Raw genomic sequence first — 27,877 nt, forward strand, 5'->3', positions numbered from 1 at the left:
TGCAGATGGACACAGAGACGTGGGTTCTAGTGGCAGCTGACCCAGTCTGGCTGGGTGGACGGTTGTCTGGGGCGTGGGCTCGGCCGCAGTATAGCAGGGACACTTACAGTCCATGTCCCAGGGGACCCTGTGATGTGGCCCCTGTGGGTGCTCTGGGGAGCAGCCCCTATTCCCTGTGAAGGGCTTTTGGGCCCCCTGGGGACTGTCCTCCTGTGGGAACCAGGGTGCTCATGCTGAGCCCCCATCTCTGCAGGGGCTGCTGGATTGAGGCCACCAGGACACGACCTCACCCCGTCAATGCCACAAGTGGACCTGGTGCTATGTCCAGACTCCGGCCTTCACTCTATCACCATCCCAGTCCAGTGGCCGTGGAGCACAGCGTGGCCCCCAGGTCACCGAGCAGGTCACACATGTCCCTAAGCCAGTGGGCAGCAGTGTGGCCGCCTAGGCATGAGGCATCAGGCCAAGTAGCCTGTTGCCGTGCATCACCATGACCTGGGACGATGGCAGTGTTGGGGGCTGCTGTGATGTGTGGCCTGCTCTGTGGGTGGAGGCTCCTGCCACCCGGGGTCCCTTCCCGTGTGAGGCCACGTGGCGTGCTCCTTGCTGCTCCCGGGCAAACATCCACTGAGTCTTTGGAGGCACAGACGTGACATCGTAGAACGCTCCTGGACGTCTGAACACGTAGCAGCAGAGGTCTTTGCATGTTTCTACATGTCCACGAACGCGTCCGTGAGCCGTGTCAGAGCATCCGCACCATGTGGTGGGTGCTCACCACCTTGGATGGGACGGTCCACTGTCCTTGGGCTCGTGATTGGTGTGGCCGTAGCACTGTTCCTGCTCATGGGAGGTCGGCGACGAGCTGCTGGGGGGAGAAACTCGGCTGCCAAAAGCCCCAGACTGAGGTGGCCGCAGTAACGCACAGATGTGGGCGAGGGGCGTGGGTCCCCGCACTTTCCTGGGGAGGGTCTGCCTGTGTAAATGACAGGCCTGAGGCACCAAGTGTGTCCCTGCCACAATTCTGGGGGCCGGTGGACATGGGGGGGCTGCGTCCATGCAGACGGAGACCACGCCACCAATAACCACCCTGACAGCACAGTACTGAATAAATAAAAATTTATCATTCATACAAACGCACTTTGTTTCTATAAAGACGTTGCAGCAACTAACTGTCTGTCTGTCCTATACCAGCCTGCGCCATGTCTGGGGGCAGTGGCCAACCACTGCTGAGCTGACTGGCTGTTTGTCGTCCCCTCCCCGTCCCCTGCGGTCACAGCAGCTGCGGGCCATCGTCGCCCTCATACTCGTACAGGTCCACGGTGCCCAATGCGGATGACGCCTCCAGGAAAGGCCTCGTGTCCAGCTGTGGGCGCAGCTTGGGGTCCACGGGGCTGAGCTCGGGCTCGTACCTGCAAGAGAAAGGCCGTGAGGATGCAGCTGGGGACGCGTGGCTGGGCGGGCTGCTGTGATGTTGGGCTTGTGTGAGCACAGCCAGGTCCCCGAGCATGTCATCAGGAGGGACCAGTTGCTAGAAAAGGACATCACGCTTGAAATGGAGGGTCAGCGAAAACAAGGGAGAACCTCCATGAGGGTGGTGCGGGACGCGCAGTGTTTTGTTTGTTCTGTTGTACACGGGGTCACCGTGAGTCGGAGCTGACGTGTCGGCAACAATAACAATACAGAACATGCGCTGCCCGCCCCAGTTTTGGGGAATGATTCTACTACTTCTGGGAAGTTCACTTCAGAGCAAAGTTTAGAAATAATCACACCCAAGGGCAAGTCCAGAAGGATCCAGAGACCCCAGACTGAAACCATGGTCTGTCGCCCCACAAACCCAGACTTGTTCCTCTCCTGTGATACCACCTCACAGACAGCAGCTTTCTTTCTCAAATGAGCCCCTGGAACAACTGAGGCAGGGAACCGAGGTCTGGGAGTCCCAATTCCTGTGACTGCCAAACTCAAGAACTTTTAAGGCCCCTACACAAAACCAGGAATCCCTAAAAGCTGCAAAAGGTTAACGTGCTCGGCTGCTAACTGAAAGGTTGGAGGTTCGAGTCCACCCAGAGTCACCTGGGAAGAAAGGCCTGGCAATCAACTTCCAAAAAATCAGCCACTGAAAGCCCTATAGGGTGCAGTTCTACTCTGACACATGGGGTGGCTGTGAGACGGGTCAGCTCCACAACAGATTTTACAAAAACCGAACGCAGCACTCGCATCCAGAGCATGTGTGCCCTGCCGAGCCCAGCTGTGTGGGTCCTGCCAGGCTAGTCACCGTGCGTGTGCTGTGTGAGTGTGTGTGTGAGCGCATATACACGCGCCCATGAGAAGTACGTAAAATACACGTGCGCCCATGAGGAGTGGGTAAAATAAACCTCTGTGTGCCCGGTGGGTCAAAGGGACCAAAGGAAAACTAGAAAGTCTTTTGACAGAAATAAAAATGAACACACAACATCATCCTAGCTCTGCGTATGGGGGAAACGCTAGCACTGAAAACCCCGATTTGGGGGAGATGAAAGGCCTCCAGTCCATGACCAAAGAGTCTACCTGAAGAAACCTGAAAAAGTGACCGCAAAGTAAACAGAAAGAAAATGACAGCAGAAATGAGTGAAACAGAAAACACAAACACAACAGAGAAAATCAAGGACACTGGCCCTTTGAGATCGATAACACTGATAAACCTGTAGGCACACGGATTAAGAAAAAAAGGGGAAAAAACTGTATCGGGGAAGTGAGAGGTGGTATCATGGCAGATTCCACAGATATTGAAAGAATATCGGGGGATGTTATAAATAACCATAAACAAAACAACTCAGATAAATGGAGAAATTCCCTGAGGGACAAACCACCAAAGCTCACTCAAGAAGAAACAGATTGCCTGAGCAGTCCTATCTTTGTTTTAAAAAAAAAAACAAACAAAACCCATTGTGGCTGAGTTGATTCCAACTCGTGGTGACCCCATGTGACCGAGCAGAACTGCCCCATAGGCTTTTCTCGGCTGGAATCTACGGAAACAGATCACCAGGCCTTTTTTCTGCAGTGCCATTGGGTGGGTTTGAACTACCAACCTTTAGGGTAGAAGTCCGGCACAGATGAATTCAGAGTCAAAGATTCTCACCAAGAAAACTCCAGCACCACATGGCGTTGCTGGTAAATTGTACCAAACATATAAAATTCTGGAAAATACAAACTTATCTATAATTAGAGAAAGCAGATCAGTGCTTTCTTTGGGGGGTGCAAGGAGGGGACCCCAAAGGCACAAGACTCGCTCTCCTGATTGTGGCGATGGTTTCACGGGTGGATACAGAGGTCACAACTTATCAGAGTGTACACTCTGAGCAGGGTCATCTCAGTTATACTTCCACAAAACTGTTAAAAAAAATAAAAACCCACAAAGACAACTCCAGGTCCAGATGGCGCCACTGGCTCATTTCACAAAGATTTAGGAAGAAATCACACTGTCTGTACACACACTGCCCAGGAAAGAGGAGGGAAGACTTCCCAGCTCCGTCTGCGAGGCCAAAGACGCCCCAAGGAAGGAAAGTGCAGAACAGCACCCCTGTGAACACAGACACAGAAACTCTCGGGAAAAGCGCTAGCAGAGTGAACCCAGCCGTGTGTAAGAAGGGATACGTGTCTGACCAAGTAGGGTCTGTCCAGGGAACGCGAAACTGGTTCCACAACAAAGGTTCACTTGATGTGACTGTACCAGCGGACGAAGGAAGAAAAACTCCTGGGAAAAGCGTCAGTACAGTGAATCCAACACTACGGGTTCTTGCCATACTTGGGTGCCGTCAAGACTATTCCAACTCATAGCGACCCTACAGGACCAGGTAGGGTTTTCTAGGCTGTAAATCTTTATGGAAGCAGACTGCCACATCTTTTCTCTGATGGAGCAGCTGGTGGATTCAAACTGCCAACCTTTTGGTTAGCAGCCAAGTGCTTAACAGTTGTGCCACCATGGCTCCTTAACAGTCTATAAAAAGGGTAACATATCTGACCAAGTAGGACTTATCCTGGGAAAGCAAGGCCGGTTCAACAACCAAAAACCACTCAACATAATTCTGTGTAGCAACAGAATAAGGAAGAAAAACTGTTTGACCAAAACCATCGGACAAAATCCAACATCAACTCATGTTTTAAAAACAAAACAAAACAAATCTCAGCGCACCAGGAACAGAAAGTTCTCCAAGCTGATAAAGGGCGTCTACCAACCCCCACGGCTGGTATCGTGCTGAGTGGAAGTGACAATGCGTCTCAGCTAAGATGGGGAACAGGCAAAGGCCCCCGCTCCCGATAGTGAGCGTCACAATGGACACCCCAGGCAGTGCGGTAGGCAAGGAAAAGTAAATAATTCGATGACCAAGTCTCAGAAGTGTAGCCAGAGCGCTCCTTAGAAGCAAAGATGGTGAGACGTGGTCTCACGTAGTTTGGACATGTTATCAGGGGGACCTGTCCCCGGAGAAGGACGTCATGAGATGGACTGACACGGTGGCTGCGACCAGGGGCTCAGGCATAACAACGACTGTGAGGATGGCGCGGGATGCGGCAGTGTTTCCTTCTGTTGTGCACGGGGTCGCTCTGAGTAAAGCATCTAACAACCTAACAAGGCGCCTCTGGGCGGACTCGAACCTCTGACCTTTTGGTTAGCGGCTGAGCGCGTTCACTGTTTGCACCACCTGGGGACTCTGTTCATGGATTAGAACACTCGGTATTTAAGAGGTTATTTCTCCCCAAATCAATCTATTCATTCATCAAAATCTCACACTTTCAGCAGAGTTTTTTTTGCAGAAACAGATGAGTTGGTTTCTAAGTTTGCACATGAAGGCAAAAGCCTGCAACAGCCACGACGGTTCTGAAAGCGATGGAAAACATTGGCAGGATCTCACCCCCGAGTTTCTACTCACCAACTGAACTACAAAGTCACCACAATTCCAGGGTTTTTCACGGAAACCACCAGGCAGGTTTTTAGGAAATTTGCATGGAAAGGCAAAGGAAGGCCACACGACTTTGAAGGAGACAAAGTCGAGGCCTCCATGGTCCGATTCCCACGCTCACTGCAAAGCTACGGTCACCGACACGGTGCAGCACGGGTGAACGGGCCCACGTATAACAGAACGGAGTTCCAAAACCGACCACACGCACGCGGTCCCTGGTTTTCCAGACAGAAGCCACGGCGCGTCAGGGGAGGAGGGGCAGGCTTTTCAAAAAAGTGCCGGCACAAGTGGGCACTCGCTCGCCAAAACGCGAACTGCGACACCTACCTCACACCCTGCGTGCAAAACGCGCTCAAAATGACCGCAGACCTAAAAGAAACTTGTGGAAGAAAATCTCGGGGACTCTGGATAAGGCACCTTCCGAGAGAAGACGCAGAGGCGCGGTCCGTGAGAGAGACGCTGGTCAGCTGACTGCCTGTCCTCAGTCGGGCCCGGCTGTTCTCTGGGGGGCCGGCCACTGTGGGGTCTCTGTGCCCATGGCACCTGGGCAGGACCTCCCGGTCAGCCGAGTGCAGGGGCCCGGCCAAGACCCGTTTTGTCACGAGGCCCGCGAAACGGTTACCGTCCTCAGCGTAAATCGGGGGACGGGGTGAGCACAACCCCGACAGCGAACCTGAGGAGACGCTTTCTTGTCTTACCCGTCGTTCCACGGGTCCCCGGCAGCCTCCTCTGCCACCAGGATGTCGTACTCCTCAGCAGCGTACTTCTCCCAGGCAGAGAGCTCTGGGCCGTCGCTCTCAGTCTCCTGGATGAGACACGTGTTAGAGCGTGTAGACACCACATAGGGATGCTGTGTCCCCCAATGGACACCCTGAGCGGGGAGACCCGCACCCCCGACGCTCACCCTGAGAGGGGAGACCCGCACCCTCCCCCAACGCTCACCCTGAGAGGGGAGACCCGCACCCCGACACCCTGAGCAGGAAAACGCTGCTTCCCAACACCCTGAGCAGGGAGACCCGCACCCCCCCCCCGACACTCACGCTGAGAGGGGAGACCTGCACCCCCGACGCTCACCCTGAGAGGGGAAACCTGCACCCTGACACCCTGAGCAGGAAGACGCTGCTTCCTGACACCCTGAATGGGGAGACCCACATCCTCCCTCCAACACTCACCCTGAGAGGGGAGACGCTGCTTCCCAACACTCACCCTGAATGGGGAAATGCTGTCCCCAACACTCACCCTGAGCAGGGAGACCTGTACCCCCAGTACTCACCCTGAGCAGGGACACCTGCTCCCTCTGCTCCTGGTCGAGGTACTTCTCGATGTTGAAAAATGTGTCGAAGAACACGTTTGCCAGTTTGCACTTCTTCAGGTCGTGAAGGGTGATCTTCCCTGTAGGGGACACTTGCCTGAGAGGACAGGCTGGGCTCGTGGGTCACAGGTCTGCACCGTACCACGTGCTGTGTGTGAGCACACGCCTGAGAGGACAGGCTGGGCTCGCAGGTCACAGGTCTGCACGGTACTACGTGCTGTGTGTGAGCACACGCCTGAGAGGACAGGCTGGGCTCGTGGGTCACAGGTCTACACGGTACTACGTGCTGTGTGTGAGCACACGCCTGAGAGGACAGGCTGGGCTCACGGGTCACAGGTCTGCACGGTACTACGTACTGTGTGTGAGAACACGCCTGAGAGGACAGGCTGGGCTCACGGGTCACAGGTCTGCACGGTACTATGTACTGTGTGTGAGGACACACCTGAGAGGACAGGCTGGGCTCGTGGGTCACAGGTCTGCACGGTACTACGTGCTGTGTGTGAGCACACGCCTGAGAGGATAGGCTGGGCTCGCGGGTCACAGGTCTGCACACTACTACATGCCGTGTGTGAGCACACGCCTGAGAAGATGGGCTGGGCTCACGTGTCGCAGGTCTACATGGTACTACGTGCTGTGTCAGGACACGCATTTGACGCAGCCAGGGCTACACGTCCAGTAAGATCTGATGGTTTTGAGAAGTGATCGATGGATGTAGAAAGTGGATGTAAACTGGTGGTCGGCCAGGCCGCCAGGGCCTGAGGTCTGGTCCCCCCGTTACAAGTGAGACCTGGGGATGCCACGTGTCAGCCCCACACGGCCCAAACCCTCCCTGGGGGCTTGAGCACGGCCCAGCCCAACAGCCCCTCACACAGGTCCCCACACAGGTACCTCTGCCCACTCGGTCGGGGCCCCAGCACCCCCCAGCCCCACCCCAGGACCCTGTCCTGAAAGTCCCCCCGTCCCAGTCCTACAGCCCCAGGCCAGCCCAGCCCCCCCCCCACCCCAGGCTGGGGCTGCACCAGGTCGAGCGTGTGGCGGAGAGGCAGTTCTGGAAGGGCCCCACCATCCCCCAGCCCCACCCCACGGCCCTGTCCCGAAAGTCCCCCCGTCCCGCCCCAGGCCCCCACCTTCATGCTCGGGCTGCACCAGGTCGAGCATCTGGCAGAGACAGTCCTGGAAGGGCAGCGCCTCAATGGCCATGTTGTCCAGGCGGCGGCACTGCTCCTCGTAGAAGTACTCAAGCTCATACATGGACAGCACCCCGTCCCCGTCCAGGTCCATACAGCGGAACCAGTACTCGATGCTGACAGCCAGCAGGGCTGCACGTCAGCTACACACCACCTACATGCACACGTCAGCCACACACTACCTGCACGCACACTACTCATACACGTGCCACCCACACACACAGTACCCGCCACACGCTACCTGCATACATAGTGCCTGTACACATGCCACCTACACACACATCAGCCACATGCTACCTGCACGCACACTGCCCCACACATGCCGCCCACACACACACGTCAGCCACACCTACCTGCATGTACACTGCTCCCCACACATGCCGCCCACACACACGTCACACGCTACCTGCACGCACACTGCCCCACACATGCCACCCACACGCTACCTGCACGCACACTGCCCCACACATGCCACCCATGCACACATCAGCCACACGCTACCTGCACGCACACTGCACACATGCCGCCCACACACACACTTCAGCCACATGCTATCTGCACGCACACTGCCCCCACACATGCCACCTGCACGCACACTGCCCCAGATGCCACCCATGCACACATCAGCCACACGCTACCTGCATGCACTGTCCCCACACATGCCACCCACACACATCAGCCACATGCTACTTGCACGCACACTGCCCGCACACATGCCACCCACACACAGCCACATGCTACCTGCACACACACTGCCCCCACACATGCCACCCACACACGTCAGCCACACGCTACCTGCACGCACACTGCCCGTACATGTGCCACCCACGCATGTCAGCCACGCCACCTGCAAGCACACTGCCCCCACACATACCGCCCACACACGTCAGCCACAAGCTACCTGCACTCACACTGCCCATACACGTGCCACCCACACGTCAGCCACATGCTACCTGCACGCACACTTCCCGTACACGTGCCACCCACACGTCAGCCACATGCTACCTGCATGCACACTGCCCCGCACACATGCCACCCAAGCACCTCAGCCACATGCTACCTGCACGCACACTGCCCCCACACATGCCACCCACGCACGTCAGCCACACGCTACCTGCACGCACACTGCCCACACACACACCAGCCACATGCAGTCCATGCACACATCGCCTGCATGCACGTCACCCACATGCTGCTCACTCACAGGCATGTCTCTAGCACATTCATGCCAGCCACCCGCCACCCGCACTCACCCCCGTGGGCGCACACATCAGCGTGTCCAAGGAGGTGGCTCACACCCTCCCGCCATGGCAGCACGGCACATGCCGGCACCCACCTGGTGGGGGTCTTCTTGTCTTCCTCTGAGATGAGGAACCAGACGAAGTCGGCGTAGCTGATCTTCCCCTCTTTCTGCACCTTCTTGCCTCTGTGGTCGGGACCGGGGACAGGAGTTGGCTGTCACGTGGTATGGCTGTCAGTCCACACTCACCTGCCCTGCTGACAGCCCCCCCATCCGCATCCTGACTCCACCCTCCCTCCAGCCGGAGGCCAAATGGCCTGACCCGCAGAGGACGCGTCTCCTGACCACAGGCGGCGTCACTGTCACAGCCCCGCCCAGGGCTCCAGGTCAAGGGGCCTCCTGAGGCTGACCGGCCAGCAGAGGGGCCTGGCCGTGCGGGGTTGAGATGGCACCCACGGTCTGATCCAGACTCGAGGGGGGAACAGCCCAAGGCCGGGCTCACGTGGGGAAGACACTGCCGTGGCCGGACACACCTGGTCACTGCACCTGAGAAGATCCGCTCCACCATCTTCCTGGATATGGCTGCAAGACAAGAGCGGCTGTGAGCTCCGTCCACTGTGCTCGGCCAGGCATCAGCGGGCCCCGGAGGGCGTCTCGGGTGCAAGGAGGGCACTGAACACGACTGCGCGATTCCTGTGCCCACCTGCCCAGCACCCAAAGGAGGTTCTGTCCCTGGGACAGAGCTGGATTCTGCCCTGTTGACCCCAAACGGTAAAGTGGAGCCGGGGGCCTCAAATGGATGGCGTGTAAGAAGCAGGACACGCTCACGTCACGCCAGGTGTACACGACCACCTCCACCATGACTGACTGTGAGAATGAGAGCATCTGAGTGCAACTCGACCAGGAGGAAGACAGCCATGTCCTTCTGCTTATGAAGCTGTGGGGACAGTTCTCCTGCCCCGCCATGCCCGCTCGGGGAGCCCTCAGTCCTGATGGGTGAGTTCAGCTCTCGGGGCAGTGGCGGCAATGAATGCCGCTGTCGAGGGGACCACTCTGTGGGTGCACAAGACACAAGACACCCCCGCCCGGTCTCTACCAGCACGGCAGCCCTCCTGCCACGCCTGCAGGAAGCCTTCAGACTGCTCAGAGGAGGGGGGCACATCAGACCACACCTCTGGCACTGGGTGGCCACCCTGACCCTCATGGGCCTTCAGCATCTGTGAGAGACCACTGACCACCACTGTTGGGGTCCTTGGGGCACAAGGACAAGGGCCGGCTCAGGACCAACAGAAGGATGTGAGGGTCCCACACATGGAGACGCCGTGGAGGGCACGAGCCTCCAGAACTGCAGGAAACAGGCTCCACAGGGCAGGACAGAGAGCTCATGGTGGGGGGCTCCGCACGGTGGGGGCACAGGCTCTGTGGATTTAAGGAAACTGTACAGAGCTAAGTGGCCGCAGGCCCCACAGCTGATTTCACAAACCCTAAAAGTCTGGGTTCCCCGACTGGACAATAGGAGGGGGCTGCTTTCTTTTATGAGAGAGAGAGAGAAGGCCTTCCCCTAGAGCCAGCGCCTGGAATCCAGACTTTCAGCCTCCTCAACTGTGAGGAAATAAACTTGTTTGTTGAAGCCACACTTGTGCTATTTCTGTACAGCGGCACGAGGTGACTCAGACAAGGGGCAAACAGGGCAGCCGGAGACGAGGAAGGTCGGAGGCAGGCCCTGAAGACAGGGATTCCTTCTCCCGGGGGAAGTGACCACCTATGGGAACATGGGCTGTGGCAACGGACCTTCACCTGTGTGAGCAGTCATCTGTGTGAGCAGCCACCTGTGTGAATGCTCACATGTGAGCAGTCACCTGTGTGTGTGTTCACCTGTGTGAATGCTCACATGTGAGCAGTCACCTGTGTGTGTGTTCACCTGTGTGAACGTTCACATGTGTGAGTAGTCACTTGTGTGAGCCGTCACCTGTGGGAATGTTCACCTGTGTGAGAGATCACCTGTATGAGCAGTCATGTGTGAGCAGTCACCTATGGGAATGTTCACCTGTGTGAGCAGTCACCTGTGTGAATGTTCACCTGTGTGAGCAGCCACCTGTATAAATGTTCACCTGTGTGAGAAGGTGCCGTGGGAATGGACCTTCACCTGCGGGAACAGTCACACAGCGAGGAGAAGCTTGTCAGGGAGATTCCATGGGGGAACCCAGAGGCTCGCTCATGAGGGCCCACCCTGGCTGACGTGGTGTAAGCCTCAGGGCTGACCAGATCCCTGGAGGTCGACGCAGTGGGACAGGGTGGACAGGTAGCTGAAGGAGAGGAGGAGGATGCTGGGCAAGGGAGACCCCATGTGAGCAGGGGTTGCTGAGGGAGGACGGCCCACTGCTCCCAGCCACAGGGAAGCCACCGTAGACCCCTCGGGCATGGATCTGCGGACGCCGCAGTCATGGACCTGCGGACCCCATAGTTGTGAGCCTATGGACCCCGTAGTCGTGGGCCTGCGGTCATAGCCACACTGGGGGCGGAGGGGATGGGAGGTGATCAGCTGCAAGTGCGTGTCTGGGGAGGCGCAGGGCGTCTAGGTGCCCATGACTGTCCTCACCGTGGTCGTTGTGCCGGGCCAGGTCGTCGGGGTCGATGAGTAGGTCGTGGTCAGTGTCCAGCTCCCAGAACTTGCAATAGATGACGTAGAAGTGCTCGTAGGAGAAGAACTCCGTTAGCTGGTTGATGTCGGCTTCCTCCTCCAGGAGTGCCACGTTCTGTGGGGGACACGGGGGGCCGTGTGGGGATGGGGGGAAGTGTGGGGATGGAGGACGGGCAGGTGGGGACAGGGAAAGGGCAGGTGGGGATGCAGGGGGTGTGGGGGGACGTGGGGGGCGTGGGATAGGCAGGTGAGGATAGGAGGACAAGCAGGTGGGGACAAGGGTTGTGTGAAGATGAGGGATCATGTGGAGCAGCCATGTGGTGATGTGGGGGTCACGTGGAGCAGCCGTGTGGTGATGTGGCAGTCACGTGAAGCAGCTGTGTGGTGATGTGGGGGTCATGTGAAGCAGCCGTGTCGTGATGTGGGGGTCACGTGGAACAGCCGTATGGAGATGGGGGGGGTCACGTGGAGAAGCCGTGTGGGGATGGGGGTCACGTGGAGCAGCCGTGTGGGGATGGGAGGTCACGTGGAGCAGCCGTGTGGGGATGGGGGGTCACGTGGGGTTGGGGGCCGTCTGGCTGTTCCAGGTGGATCTCAGGGAGAGCAGCTGAGGGGCACCACACCCAGACACCACCCCCACCCCTGAAGGAGAGTTCTCCCGAAAATGGTCCCCAGCCATGTCCTCGTGAGGTTCAAACCCCCCAGAGGGTTCACGCACATACAGGCAGCGTCTCCACGTGAACGCTCCCCCGTGAAGCTGGGTGCGTACCTGCAAGAAGGTGCTCTTCCTGAGCTCCATGCATGTGATTCGTCCCGACCAGGACCGGTTCACGGTGTAGAATATCCGCTGGATAACCTGTGGTGGGTGAGGGGGCGCCGTGAGGGGGACATGGGGAGCCAGGCCCAGGTGAGCCTGTGGGCAGAACTCAGGTGCAGGAGCCCTGAGTGACCAGCAGGGGAGCCACATGCCCTCACAGGGCACAGAAACCAGGACTAGGGGACAGAGCTGAGGACAGAGCCTACACACAGGGGCTGCAGAGGAGAACAGCCCTGCGGCCATAGGGGTCACATGGGGGAGAGACAGGGCCTTCCGAGGGGTCTTCTCAGCCTGAGCCCCTGGCTCGTTCTTCCTGCCGGGGACTCGGCTCCGCCTTGCTGGCGTCTGACTCTGATGAAGTCTGACTGCTCTGCACACTGACTGCAGGAGGGCCGGCACCCAGGCTCACCATGTCCTGTGCCCACACCCAGGGCATCTATCCACTCGACCTCACAGACCACAAGGTGGAGCTGCCCCCAACTCAGACTACAGGTGAGGAACACGGGGGACCTGGGGGCAGGACTTTGGCTACTGACATCAGGATTCAGCAGGGCCGGCTCTGGAAGGGGCTTTTGGGAGCACGCTGTGCATGACCAGGAGCAGATACTCACGGTGGTGATGTAGCGGGAATGGAACTCGGACGCCTCCTTCAGAAAGGACAGGCCGGGGTGCGTGTTCACAACGTCCTGCACACAGAAGGGGAGAGTGCTGAGGCATGTCTGCCCGTGTGCACAGGGGCGTGTGCACACCCCAACACAAACCACCTGAGAGGCTGTGCCGGAGGCGTTACTTCCTATAAAAGGACCTCAACCACATTACTTAGGGACCCCGACAGATTGAAGCCCGCAGGTGAGCTAAAACGACACCTACAATTTTACAGCCTCTCGCAGTAAAGGATAACTCGGCAAATGTAAAATTTTAACAACCAACATGTAAGTCCGTGTGAAATATCCTCATTTTGCAAAGAATTACCACCACACGCCCTTCAGGTCACTTGAACTTGCACTGCTCTGCTACTATGTTTAGCCGCCATCGACGATTCAGACTCACAGCGGCCCCGTGAGTTACAGAGGAGAACTGCTCCATACGGTTTTCTAGGCTGTGATCTTTTTTTTTTCAAATGATATTTGAGTGACGCCTGATGACGAGCTCTCTCTATCACTTTGCAGAGCACATATGCGTTTAGTGGCGCCCGGAGCACGAACCTATAGGTCTGACCTGCTCTGTGCAGGGCGAGGCCCATGGTGACCCTCTGCCCCCTTGACCCCACCTCCTCGTGTTGTGGATGCTGAAGGTGTGCAGGTGATGTTTACAGAAATGTGAGAAAGGCTGGAGATTAAACCATGTCCTCATACAAGCCATGTGGGCGGCCCTCCCCAGGGAAGGCACGGAGCTCCCCAGGGAAGGCAAGGGGTCCCCAGGGGCCCTTGAGTGTTACCTGGAGGAAGGGCACGAAGTCCTCCTGCACCAGGTAGTTGCTCCCAGGGCTCATGAGGAGGTGCACAAACTTGGCGGCGTCATCGTGACAGTTCTGGAGGACCCTGGAGGGGACAGAGGATGCCCACTGCTCTGACACGCGAACACAGGAGCAGCCCTCTGCAGAGGCGTGAGGGCAGGGACTGTCGACCGTGGGGCGCAGGGAGACAGCCTGGCGGAGTGGGACAGCATGTGGGGGCCCAGGTGTACCCACAAGCTGCCCATGGCCAAATCTCTGCTGTGACAGGGCAGAAGAACGTGCCTGAAGCAAAGCGGTCTCCAAGTGAGAGCATAGGCCCTGAAGGCCGCACGTCCAAGCTCCATGCATTCACACGACCAAGCTCCACATGCTCACTCGTCCACATGACCAAGCTCCACGTGCTCACATGCCCGTACCTCCGCAAGACTAAGGTCCACGTGCTCACACGCCCACATACCCATGCACCCACACGACCAGGCTCCACGTGCTCACATGCCCGTACCTCCATGCGACTAAGGTCCACGTGCTCACATGCCCGTACCTCCACGCGACTAAGGTCCACGTGCTCACATGCCCGTACCTCCATGCGACTAAGGTCCACATGCTCACACGCCCACATACCCATGCATCCACACGACCAAGCTCCACGTGCTCACACATTCACAAGCCCAAGCTCCATGTGCTCACACACCCACACGACCAAGCTCCACGTGCTCACATGCCCGTACCTCCATGTGACTAAGGTCCACATGCTCACACGCCCACACATCCACATGACCAAGTGTTGTCTGAGCGTCCACATCCCTCATGTCCACATATCCACACATCCACTTCGCCCTGTGTCCATGCTTCCATATGCCCATGTCCGAGTGTCCACATGTCCACACCCCTAATGTCCATGTGTCCACACATCTACTTGGCCCCGTGTCCATGCTTCCACATGCCCACACCTCCAAGCATCCACATGTCCACACGTGCGAGTGTTCACGTCTGAGCGTCCACACGTCCACACATCCCTTTGGCCCTGTGTCCACACTTCCATACACCCACATGTCCACACCCGTCGTGCCCACATGTCCACACATTCACTTGGCCCTGTGTGCACACTTCCATATGCCCAAACATCCAAACGTCCACGTCCACACCCCTCATGTCCATGTGTCCACACATCCCCTTGGCCCTGTGTCCACACTTCCATATGCCCACACATCCAAATGTCCACACCCCTCATGTCCACGTGTCCACACATCCCCTTGGCCCTGTGTCCACACTTCCATATGCCCACACATCCAAATGTCCACATGTCCACGTGTCCACACATCCCCTTGGCTTGTGCCCACACATCCAAATGTCCACATGTCCACACCCCTCATGTCCACGTGTCCACACATCCCCTTGGCCCTGTGTCCATGCTTCCATATGCCCACATGTTCAAGCGTCCACATGTCCACACCCCTCATGTCCACGTGTCCACTCATTCACTTGGCCCTGTGTCCACGCTTCCATATGCCCACATGTTCAAGCGTCCACATGTCCACACCCCTCATGTCCACGTGTCCACACATTCACTTGGCCCTGTGTCCACACTTCCATATGCCCACACGTCTGAGCATCTACACACAAGCCTCTGCATGTCTCCCCACGCCCCCCACCCTCCCAGGGGCAGGACTCACTTCCTCCACATGGCGATGAACTTGTGAACGGACACGGAGCCTGTGCGCTCTCCCCCGGCACCGTAGAACAGCGGCCCCTTCCAGTACAGCGGGCAGCCACAGGCCTGCGTTGGGGCAGAAGAGAACATTTGCGAACCCTGACTCCCTCACCAGCCTCACATTACGAGGCCTGAGCTCTGATGCTGAGGCTACAAAGGGACCGCCCTGCTGCTGCTGCAGAAAATCAGAACATAACTTTCCAAACCCACCAGCTGCAGCAATGGGTGTCAACTTGTTTCCTCAAAACGCAAGGTATGTTTTCATTCTCGCAAGCCAGGTCGTTTATTTCCGTCGTCAGACACTGCTATGAACAGAGAGCCATGGCACTGTGCCCAGAACAAATCCCCTAAGCACGGTTAAAATACCTTGGAAATCTGTACAGGAAGGCAACATGCAAACCCTCGAATGTGTGGAAATTAAGCAACATACTTCCACAAGACAACTCAGAAAATGCTTTAAATGCAAACACTGTCAAACCGTATTGAGTGCAGGTAAGCGATGACCACAGGTAAGTTTGTAGCTTTAAACACACGCACTAGAAACAAAGAAAGGTTGAAGATGAACAATGTCCCAAGCTTCTGTCTCAGAAAGAAAAGGAAAATAAAGAGCCCAAATGAACGAAAAAGAAAGCAAATCAGTAAAGAGTATCAATACAACCAAAGTCATTTCTTTGATAAGATTTTTAAAATAAATTGATGCCCCTTTAGCAAGACTCTTCAAGAACAAAAGAAAGAAAACACAGATGACCGACGTCAGGAATGAGAGGACATCACTACAGCTCCCGTCGACATTAAGCGCTGGACCTACCGAGGCTGCACTCTTCAAACCTTGAACTGAAATTATCCCCTGAAGTCACCTTTAAAATAAGTAACGGTTTAGCCCAAAGAGTAGATTGTCACCCTTCAGTACTGTGTCCCCAAAAAAATATAAAAATCTATATAAGACCAAAGGGTCAACAGATTATAAAACATGGAAGAGATGGCAGCAGGGAGATTAAATACAGGAAAGTGAAACAACTAGAACAGAAACAAGGAGAATCTTGACACGACGTGAAGAACATAACCAACGTCACTGAACATTTTCTTTAGAAACTGTGGAACGGGAGCCGGCTTTGCTGTGTGTATTTGCACCGGAAAAAAAAAAAAAGGGTAGTACGTGGATATTATGAATAACTTTATGCCAATAAATTTGACAATTTAGGTGAAATGGACAAATTACTTCATTAACACACCTAACCAAAACCAACACAGGAAGAGAAAATCTCGACAGTCCTATGTTTCTTCAGGAGATTGAACACATAATTAAAAACTTTTCTGCCAACAAAATGCCGGACCCAGGAGGGTTCACCAGTGAATTCTTCCAAGTGTTTACAGAAGAGATAATGTCGATGGTATGCGAGCCCGTCCAGAGAATAAAAAAGGAAGGAGCATTTCCCAACTCTGATGAGGTCAGCGTGACCCAGATTCTGAAACCTGCCAAGGACACAAGGAAGGAAAATTACAGGCCAATGTCCCTCATGAACACAGACTCAAAACCCTAAATAAAATACGTTATTAGCAAATTGAATTCGGCAATGTATATGTGTATGTACATTTTTGTTTGTAGGTATGTACATATGTACACACACACACACACACACACACACACAGACGCTTGAATTAAGGTGTTGGAGAAGAATACTGAATATATCATAGACTACCAAAAGAATGAACAAATCTGCCTGGGGAGAAGTACAGCCAGAAGGCTCCTTAGAAGTGAGGAAGGTGAGACTTTGTTTCACGTACTTGGGACATGTTATCAGGCGGGACCAGTGCCTAGAGAAGGACACCATGCTTGGTAAAGTAGGGGGTAAGCAAAAAAGAGGAAGACCCTCAACAAGATGGAGTGACACAGTGGCTGCAACAATGGGCTCAAACATACCTACTATTGTGACGATGGTGCAGGACGGGGCAACGTTTCATTCTGTTAAATGTGGGTTTACCGTGAGTCGGAAGTGGCTTGGTGGCAGCTATGATGGTTAAGGTTGTGTGTCACATTGGCTGGGCCATGATTCTCAATGGTTCGGCAGTTATGTAATGATGTAGTTATCCTCCATTTTGTGATATAAGGTACTCACCTCCATGATGTATCTGATGTGATCAGCCAATCAGCTGTAAGGGCAATTTCCTCAGGAGTGTGGCCTGCATTCAATACATACAGACGTTCCGGAAAAGTTTGCTGGGTTTTGCTTGTTCTGGATCCTACATCCAGTTCCTCATTGTCTGACCTCTGGCTCCTGGAACTTAAGCCAGGTGCCTGCCATGTTGCCTGCTGATCTTGGGATTCACCAGCCTCTGCAGCCTGTGAGCCAGGCGAAGCCTCTGACCTGACGCCTGACCCATGGACTTGGGGCTTGCCAGCCTCTACAACCACATGAGCCATTTCCATGAGATAAATCTCTCTCTCTCTCTATTTACATCCTTCACTGGTTTTGCTTCTCTATAGAAGACTAGAAGACAGCGTAAGACAGCAACTAACAACTGTCTGTCTGTCTAGATATATAAATCACGATTAAAGAAAAAAAAAAAAAAGCCAGGAAACTAGGTACACCCGTACTGTAATAAAGGGTATCTACAGAAGACTCTCTGGGTAACGTCACACTTAATGGTGAAACACGAGAACGATTCCTCCCTGAGCTTGGAAATAAGAACAGGATGTCCTAACCAGGGCAACAAAGCAAGAGAGAGAAATAAAAGATAATGATTGAAAAAGAAGAGGCAAAACTGTCAATTTAAAATCATATGATTTGATATGCAAAAATCCAAAAGGTTTACAAAATTTAGAATTGCTAAGTGTAAAAACTTGGCAAGGTTGCTGGATCCAGGTTCAATAGCAAATACAAAAATCAGTTATATTTCAATATACTAGCAACAATCGATTGAAAAAAGAAATTTTAAAACGGACCATCTAAAATCAACCTATCAATAAATTTAATAAAAAGTGTACAAGATCTTTACAAAGAAAACATTGCTGGGAGAAATTACGAAAGACCCAAATAAATGGAGGAACACAGCATACTAACAGGTCTGAAGACTTGATGTTGTTAAAATGTCCATTGTTCCAAAAATGTTCTAAAGATTCATTGCAATCCCAATCAACACCCAGTTGGTTTTTTTTTTTTTTGTAGAAATTGACAAGCTGATTCTAAAACATGGAAATGCTTGGGGAAAAAAAAGAAGAAGAAGAAAATTGGAGGAATTGCATTTCAAGGCTTTCTTTATAAAGCTACAGTAATTAAGACAATGTAGTATCAGCACAAGGAAAAAGAAACAGAGCAATGGAGGAGAACAGAGTTTCAGGCCCTCACATAGCCAGTTAACTGATTCGGGCCAAAGGCACAATTGCAATCCAGTAGGAAAAGGAGAATCTTTTTAATAGAAGTACTGCGTCCGCGGACTTGCCACATTAAATAATAAATAAAAAAATCTTGATCCCTACCTCACATCGTACATAAAAATTAATGTGCAATAGATCACAGTCCTGAATGTGAAAGAGTAAACTTCCTGAAAAACAGAAAAGATCCGCATAACTTTGGAGTAGATAAAAATTCTTAAACAGGACTCAAGAATACTACCCTGAAAGAACAGACTGGTAAACTGAACTACTTTAACACTGAGACCTTCTGTTCAACCAAAGACATCGTTGGAGGAACAAAAAGACAAGCCATTGATTGGGAAAGGATATCTGCAATACATTATTTCTGACAAAAGACTCATATGCAGAATTTTAAATAACTCCTATAAATCGATTTTTAAAAAATGACCCAAACACCACAACTTAAAAGACAGGGCAACAGACTTGAATGGGCACTCCAAGAGAAAGAACATGCATGTGGCCAGAAAGCACATGAAAACGTGCTTGGCGCCAATTAAAAGCACGAGACACCAGCACAAACACCCTGTGAATGGCTAGAACTGAAAGGACTGGAAATACAAGCTCTGGTAACAGGGTCTGGAGGAACCGCAACTCTGGAGTGGTGTTGCTGGGATAGTAAAGTGGTCCAGCTACCCGGGAAAACAGGCAGTTCTACTAACGTAGTTAACATGTGCAAACCATCAGTTCTCTTCCTAGGAACTCACCAACAGAATCGAGTGCTTGTGCTCACAAAAGACACCAACAAGGATGTTCATAGTAGTTTTATCCATAATGCCCCCAAGACAAAAACAACCCAACTGTCCCTGAGGAGCAGGCTGGATGGATAAATCATGGTATAGTCAAAGAGTAGAATACAATGCAGCAATGAAAAGGAAGAGCCAATGGCTCCACGCACGTGTGGATGAATCTGATGGACACAATACTGAGCTGCGGAAGAAAGATAACAAAGAATGTGCGTGCTTGGTTCTGTTAACGCTAATCCCAGTAGCATTCACAACTCTGGCTACCCGGGGGGACTAATTGGGGTGCCAGAAATACTCGCTCTCTGGGTCTAGGGTGTATAAAGGTTCATCACTTAGGATTTGGGGGCAATGGTGCTGCTCTGAACCAGTGCTGGTGCTGTGTACATGACTCTATGCATTTGTCAACAACCAGAGATGTGTGTGAATTAAGGTTTGTATGCTCGTTTGTATATAAGCTACGTTGTTGTAGTCAGTAGGTGCCGTTGAGTCAGTTTCACCTCACAGGAACACCATGTGACACAGAACTGCCCCACAGAGTTTTCTAGGTGGTTAAGTGCCTGGCGGCTAACCCAAAGGTCGGTAGTTTGAACCCACCAGTGGCTTCCCAGGAGAAAGGTGTGGCAGTCTGCGTCCATAAAGATCAAGGCCTTGGAAACGCTATGGGGGAGTTCTGCTTTGTCCTATAGGGTCACTATGAGTTGGAATCGACTCCGTGGCAATGGGTTTGGTTATTCTGGTTCAATATTTATGGGAGCAGATGGCCAGGTCCCATGAAGCTGCTGGATAGGTTCAAACCGCCAACCTTTTGGTTAGCAGCCGATCACTTAACTGATACGCTACCAGAGCTCCTTCACGTAAACTACACCTCAATTAAAAAGTTAGGGGAACTGGATGCACACCTTGAATTCCAATTCTATTCAATCCTAAAAGGTGGCTGAAAGATTCAACAGGGTTTTTCTTTTTAAAGTTTTACTGTGGTATATCATCATAATATTTTCATTTAAAAATTAAACGAAGAAAATCAGCTTTGACCTAAATCATCTCTCACAATTTTTTAAAAAATCTTCTGAAGTGAATGGGAAATGAGTTAGCTCTAAAACATGAAAGATATAAAGCAGTTTTTACACAGAGTGCCATCATCTCCAACAACTCCCTCCCCTGCCCCTTTAGAGTCAACCCCCACAACTGACCGGCTCTCCATGCCTAGCTATGGTTGTGTCTTGTCCAGAATGTCGTATCAATGGAATCAGACCCTATGAAGCTCGTAGGTCTGGCTTCTCTTCACTCAGCACAATGCAAATGAGACTCGCCTACGTTATTCTGTGTGTCAATAGTTCGTTTCTTTTCACTCCTGAGTAGTATTTCATTGTGGATGCGTTGATGTCAGACAAAGCAGCTTTCAGAGCAAGAAATACTGCCGGGGACACAACGGATCATGTTATAGTGATAAAGGGGCAATTCATGGAGGGTACAGAGAAACCCTAAATGGGGCATGCTTTCTAACAGAGCCTCAACGTCCATGAAGCAGATACTGATAGAACTGCAAAGAGAAACAGAAATCCACAATTACGGCTGGTGTCTCAACACTGACAGAAGGAGCAGACAGAAAATCTGTAAAACTGCAAAGATTTGAAAACACTATCAAGCAAACTGATATTCAACACACTGCAAAGAATGTATCTCCTTTTCAAGCCCACACGGAGCACTTAAAACACAGACGTCCGCTCCTAAGACAAGTCTCAGCAACTTTTAAATAACTGAAATCAGGCAAAGTCTGTTCCCTGATCACAATGGAATTAAATTAGAAATCAGTAACAAAAAAAATGTCTGAAAAATCTGCGAGTTTTTAAAATTAAGCAACAAAATTCTAAATAACTCATTGGGCAAAGGAGAAGTAACATAGCAAATTAGAATCTGGATAGAACCAAAAGAAAATGAGGAAAGAAAGAACATACATCCATTTGTAGGATACAGGTTATGTAATGCTTAGAAGGAAATTTACAGCATTAAATGCGTACATTAGAAAAGAAGAAAGTTTTAAAGAGCAAAGCTGCCACATTAAGAAACTGGAAAAAGAGCAAATTAAATCTAAAGTAAGCAGAAGGAAGGAAATGATAAAGAAAAGATAAAAAATCAACATAACAGAAAATTGTAAGAGAAAATCACTAATACCAAATGCTGATTTTTGGGAGAGGAAAAAAGTAAAGAAAATTCAGCTTCTGGCAGACTAATGAAGAATAAAAGAGAGAAGACAGAAATGCTCATGTCAGAAATGAAATGAACTACTGGAGCTCACCGGAGAAAATGTACATAACTTGTATTTATTAAAGAAATTGTAGTTAGAAACCTCCCCACAAAGAAAACTTTAGTCCCAGTGGGTTCACTGGTGAATTCTACCAAAAACTTAAAAACAATGGCCCAAGAAAAGCGAATAGAAGGAACACTTCCCAGCCAGCTCCGAGAGGCCAGAACTACCCCGAGAGCAACCTGGAAACACTGCAGACCATTATCCTTCGTGAGCATAGACATAAACCTGTAACAAGAAGCCAGACGCAGAAGCCAACGCACCCTGACACCATTCGTGTGAAATTCTACAAGGGGCAAGACTTGGGAGACACAAAGCAGATCTGTGGGTGGCCAGGGCCAAGCAGTGGGGTTGATTACAAAGGGCACAGGGACGTTCACGGGTGATGAAATGTCCCACATCTTGATTACGGTGGTCGATATGCAGGTGAACCCTGTTGTATGTAAATCACATCCCAGTAAAACTGACCCAAAGCAGGGGAAGAAAAAAAGAATAAGTAGTTAACCCAAGAGGCTAGAAAAAGAAGGGCAGAATAAATAGAAAAAAAAAAAGAAAAACTACATGGAAGAAAATAATAAAAATGAGAGCAGAAATTTAGGAAAAGGATAAACAAAAAATTATAAAAATAATCAACAAGCTCAAAGATACTTATTAGAAAAAAGTAGTATGAGTTGATCTTGAGAATGGAAGAAAGAATAGCAGAAGTAAACAATAAAGCAAAAGGGTCCTATGTGGGGATAAACCATCGTGACTGTGTGCCGTCAAGTCAGTTCCGACTCACGGCAACCCACTGTGACAGGGCAGAGCTGCCTCATAGGGTTTTCTAGGCTGTAATCGTTACGGGAACAGATTATCAGGTCTTTCTCTCGTGGAGCTGCCAGCTTTTTGGGTAGCAGCTGAGCGCTTAACCATCATGTCACCAAGGCTCCCTGCAGATAAACCACAGACTTAAAAAAAAAAAAAAAATACAGAAGACAATGAAAAGCTTTAGAGTAGTAAACTGATAAATTATGCAAAAATTATTTCAGAAGAAATATAAATTACTGACATCGATGCAAGAAATAAAAAACCTGAGTTACACTTGGAAAATTAATGGTAAAAAAGAAAAACTCGTTCTCCTGTAGAAGAAAGCAGACCCAGTGGAGGAGGGGAGAGCTTACTGGCATTTAAGGAATAGAGAATCCCATGTCCTTCAAACTGTATCAGACAAAAAGCAAGGAGGGAAAACAATGAAAGAAATAAAAAAAAAAACTCATTTAGTTAACCGGCTCAAAGTGGACAAGAACAATTAGGTATACAGCAAGTGTATACCAACATCCTTACAACTACGATTCAAATTCCCCAGATAGTTTCTGCTTATGGCATTGCTGTCAAGTAGCTTCCGCCTCATAGCGACCCTACAGGACGGAGTAGAACTGCCCCATAGGGTTCCCAAGGCTTTAATTTTTACGGAAGCAGACTGCCACATCTTTCTCCTGCACAGCCACTGGGGAGCTCGAACCTTTAGGTTAGCAGCCGAGGAACCTTTAACTACTGTGCCATCAGGTCTCCTAAAATACTATTGGAACTAATAAATGAATTCAGCAACATTGCAGGATACGAGATCAACATACAAAAATCGTGTATTTCTATGCACTATTTTCCCGGTTGCCACGGCATCGACTCTGGCTCACGACGCACCCATGAGTGTCAGAACAGAACTGTGCACCACAGGGTTTTCAACGGCTGATTGACAACGAGCAACCCAAGAATAAAATTAAGAAAACGATTCCATTTACAACGGCATCGAAAGAAAAAAATACTCTGGAGTAAATTAAAACAAAAGAAATACACAACTTACAATTTGAAAACTAAGAAAAAACTCTCCCCCTAATGAGACAGCCTGCTCTCTCCCTCCACTCTCTCTTTTCATGTCCTTCTCGCCAGCTTCTAACCCCCTCCACCCTCTCATCTCCCCTCCAGGCAGGAGATGCCAAAATAGTCTCAAGTGTCCACCTGATCCAAGAAGCTCATTCCTCACCAGCATCCCTCTTCAACCCATTGTCCAGTCCAAGCCATGTCTGAAGAGTTGGCTTCAGGAATGGTTCCTGTCCTGGGCCAACAGAAGGTCTGGGGGCCATGACCACCGGGGTCCTTCTAGTCTCACTCAGACCATTAAGTCTGGTCTTATGAGAATTTGGGGTCTGCATCCCACTGCTCTCCTGCTCCCTCAGGGGTTCTCTGTTGTGTTCCCTGTCAGGGCAGTCATTGGTTCTACCTGGGCACCATCTAGTTCTTCTGGTCTCAGGCTGGTGTAGTCTCTGGTTTATGTGGCCCTTTCTGTCTCTTGGGCTCGTAATTACCTTGTGTTTTTGGTGTTCTTCAGTCTCCTTTGATCCAGGTGGGATGAGACCAGTTGATGCATCTTAGATGGCCGCTTGCTAGCGTTTAAGACCCCAGACGCCACTCTTCAAAGTGGGATGCAGAATGTTTTCTTAATAGATTTTATCATGCCAATTGAACTAAGAAAATTTTTTGAAAAAAATTAAAGATCTATGAGTCGGGATAGACTTCAATGGGTTTGGTTTTTTTGGCTTAAGTACGAGCAGTCCCCAAGTTACGGGTTACGAGTGTCTGACTTAGGGACAACGGGTCCTTGCCCTTTAATGCATGTAAATTCACCCTCACTCTGAAATGACTGAACCAAGTCCTACTCTTGCAAAAAATACTTCATCACAATGATCTTCACCTGCTGCTTTTAAATCACTGCATTAAAGTAACACTAAATTGGAATCACAGGCACCTGTTCTGATTACCCGTAAATTCGACTTAAAGACACAGTTAGGAATGGACACCGCCCGCAACCCGGGGACTGCTTGTAAATGCAAAGGTTTCCCACGTTCACGGATCAGAAGGCTGGGAATTGTTCAGATGACAGTAGTCCCGAAACTGATCTACAGATTCAATGCGATGCCTATCAGAATCCCAGCTGGCTTCTTTGTAGAAACCGATAAACTGATCTGAAAATCCATGTGGAATTGCAGGGGACCCCAAACAGCCAAAGCCATCTGCGTAAAGAAGAACAAAGTTGGAGGGCTCCCGCTTCTTGATTCTGAAACTCACTACAAAGTGAACTTAATGAAGACAGTGAGGTACTGGCATACGGCTAGACATGTACATCAGTGGAAGAGAATTCGGAATCCAAACTAAACCTTAGGTTTACGGCCAACTGATCTTCAACGATTGGTCTTCCAAGAATTCAACGTGGGGAGAAGAGTCTCTTCAACCAAGGGTGCTGGCACAACCGGATCTCTACCTGCAAAAGAGTGAACTTGGACCCCCTACCCTCACCTCATACGCAAAAATTAACTCAAAAGGGACCAAAGACCTAATGTAAGAGCTAAAACCACAAAACTTTTAGATGAAAACATGGTAAAATATTCATGACTTTGGATTAGGCAATGGCTTTTTAGGTATTATACCAAAAGCACAAGATTCCAAAGAGAAAACAAATTGGGTGTCATTAAAAGTGAAAGCTTTTGTGCATCAAACGACGCTATCACGAAGTAACAACACGGCCCAGGGAATAGGAAAGAGTATTTTCAAATCACATATCAGATATAAACTCATATCTAGCACATGTAAAGAACCCTCACAACTCAATAATAAAAAGACACATAACTCAATTAAAATGGGGGCAGAGGATCTGAACAGGCATTTCTCCAAGACATACAAATGGCCGACAATCACATGAAAAGACACAGCATCGTTAGTCAGGGAGATGCAAATCTAAACACCCCGATACCCTACTTCGTACCCACTGGGATGGCTACAGTAAAAAAAGACAGAAAATAACAAGTGTTCACTAGGATGTGGACAAATCGGAACCCTCACGCACTGCTGGCGGGAATGTAAAATGATGCAGCCGCTGCAGAAAACAGCCGAGTAGCTCCTCAAGCTACCTTATAACACAGCAACTGTGCTCCTAGGTATATACTCGAGAAAAACGAAAACTTATGTCCACACGGAGACTTGTCCACGAACATTCACAGCACCACTCTTCACAACAGTCAAAGGTGGAATCATTTCAAGTGTCCACCAGCAGACGATGAACAAACAAGATGTGTATTACTCAGTCATAAAAGGGAACGAAGTTCTGATACAACCATCAACGTCAGAACAGGCGAACCATCCACACCAGCCCAGGTGAACCATCCACACCAGCCCAGGTGAACCATCCACACCAGCACAGGTGAACCATCCACACCAGCACAGGTGAACCATCCACACCAGCACAGGTGAACCATCCACACCACCACGATGAACCATCCACAGCACCACGATGAACCATCCACAGCACCAGGATGAACCATCCACACCACCAGGATGAACCATCCACACCACCACGATGAACCATCCACACCACCACGATGAACCATCCACACCACCACGATGAACCATCCACACCACCACGGTGAACCATCCACACGACAACGATGAACCATCCACACCACCACGATGAACCATCCACACCACCACGATGAACCATCCACACCACCACGGTGAACCATCCACACCACCACGGTGAACCATCCACACGACAACGATGAACCACCCACACCAGCACAGGTGAACCATCCACACCACCATGATGAACCATCCACACCAGCACAGGTGAACCATCCACACCACCACCATGAACCATCCACACCACCACGATGAACCATCCACACCACCACGGTGAACCATCCACACGACAACGATGAACCACCCACACCAGCACAGGTGAACCATCCACACCACCATGATGAACCATCCACACCAGCACAGGTGAACCATCCACACCACCACGATGAACCATCCACACCACCACGATGAACCATCCACACCACCACGATGAACCATCCACACCACCACGATGACCCATCCACACCACCACGGTGAACCATCCACACGACAACGATGAACCACCCACACCAGCACAGGTGAACCATCCACACCACCATGATGAACCATCCACACCAGCACAGGTGAACCATCCACACCACCACGATGAACCATTCACACCACCAGGATAAACCATCCACACCACCACGATGAACCATCCACACCACCACGATGAACCATCCACACCACCATGATGAACCATCCACACCACCACGATGAACCATTCAGACCACCATGATGAACCATCCACACCAGCATAGATGAACCATCCACACCACCACGATGAACCATCCACACGACAACGATGAACCACCCACACCAGCACAGGTGAACCATCCACACCACCATGATGAACCATCCACACCAGCACAGGTGAACCATCCACACCACCACGATGAACCATCCACACCACCACGGTGAACCATCCACACCACCACGGTGAACCATCCACACCAGCACAGATGAACCATCCACACCACCATGATGAACCATCCACACCACCGCGATGAACCATCCACACCACCACGATGAACCATCCACACCAGCACAGATGAACCATCCACACCACCACGATGAACCATCCACACCACCACGATGAACCATCCACACCACCATGATGAACCATCCACACCAGCACAGATGAACCATCCACACCACCACAATGAACCATCCACACCACCGCGATGAACCATCCACACCACCACGGTGAACCATCCACACCACCACGATGAACCATTCACACCACCATGATGAACCATCCACACCAGCACAGATGAACCATCCACACCACCGCGATGAACCATCCACACCACTGCGATGAACCATCACGATGAACCATCCACACCACCGCGATGAACCATCCAGACCACCACGGTGAACCATCCACACCACCACGATGAACCATCCACACCACCACGGTGAACCATCCACACGACAACGATGAACCACCCACACCAGCACAGGTGAACCATCGACACCACCACGATGAACCATCCACACCACCACGATGAACCCTCCACACCAGCACAGGTGAACCATCCACACCACCATGATGAACCATTCACACCACCACGATGAACCATCCACACCACCATGATGAACCATTCACACCACCGCGATGAACCATCTACACCAGCACAGGTGAACCATCCACACCACCATGATGAACCATCCACACCAGCACAGGTGAA

General features: G+C 51.3%; 1 protein-coding gene across 1 annotated transcript in view; it reads right to left on the reverse strand.

Annotated features, from left to right (window-relative positions):
• Positions 1-1,081: 1,081 nt before the first annotated feature.
• Positions 1,082-27,877, reverse strand: part of LOC100663566 (serine/threonine-protein phosphatase 2A regulatory subunit B'' subunit beta) — a 55,327-nt gene continuing 28,531 nt past the window's right edge. Inside the window, exons 3-13 of the mRNA XM_064277857.1 lie at positions 15,261-15,364; positions 13,570-13,672; positions 12,743-12,817; positions 12,084-12,170; positions 11,273-11,429; positions 9,207-9,255; positions 8,770-8,859; positions 7,374-7,549; positions 6,208-6,326; positions 5,633-5,739; positions 1,082-1,409 (exon numbers count right to left, since the gene is read on the reverse strand). Coding sequence (XP_064133927.1) covers positions 1,271-1,409; positions 5,633-5,739; positions 6,208-6,326; positions 7,374-7,549; positions 8,770-8,859; positions 9,207-9,255; positions 11,273-11,429; positions 12,084-12,170; positions 12,743-12,817; positions 13,570-13,672; positions 15,261-15,364 — 1,206 coding nt within the window. The 3' untranslated portion in view covers positions 1,082-1,270. The remainder of the gene's footprint in view (positions 1,410-5,632; positions 5,740-6,207; positions 6,327-7,373; positions 7,550-8,769; positions 8,860-9,206; positions 9,256-11,272; positions 11,430-12,083; positions 12,171-12,742; positions 12,818-13,569; positions 13,673-15,260; positions 15,365-27,877) is intronic.

The sequence above is a fragment of the Loxodonta africana genome, chromosome X (genome assembly GCF_030014295.1).
Source record: "Loxodonta africana isolate mLoxAfr1 chromosome X, mLoxAfr1.hap2, whole genome shotgun sequence".
Taxonomy (NCBI): domain Eukaryota; kingdom Metazoa; phylum Chordata; class Mammalia; order Proboscidea; family Elephantidae; genus Loxodonta; species Loxodonta africana.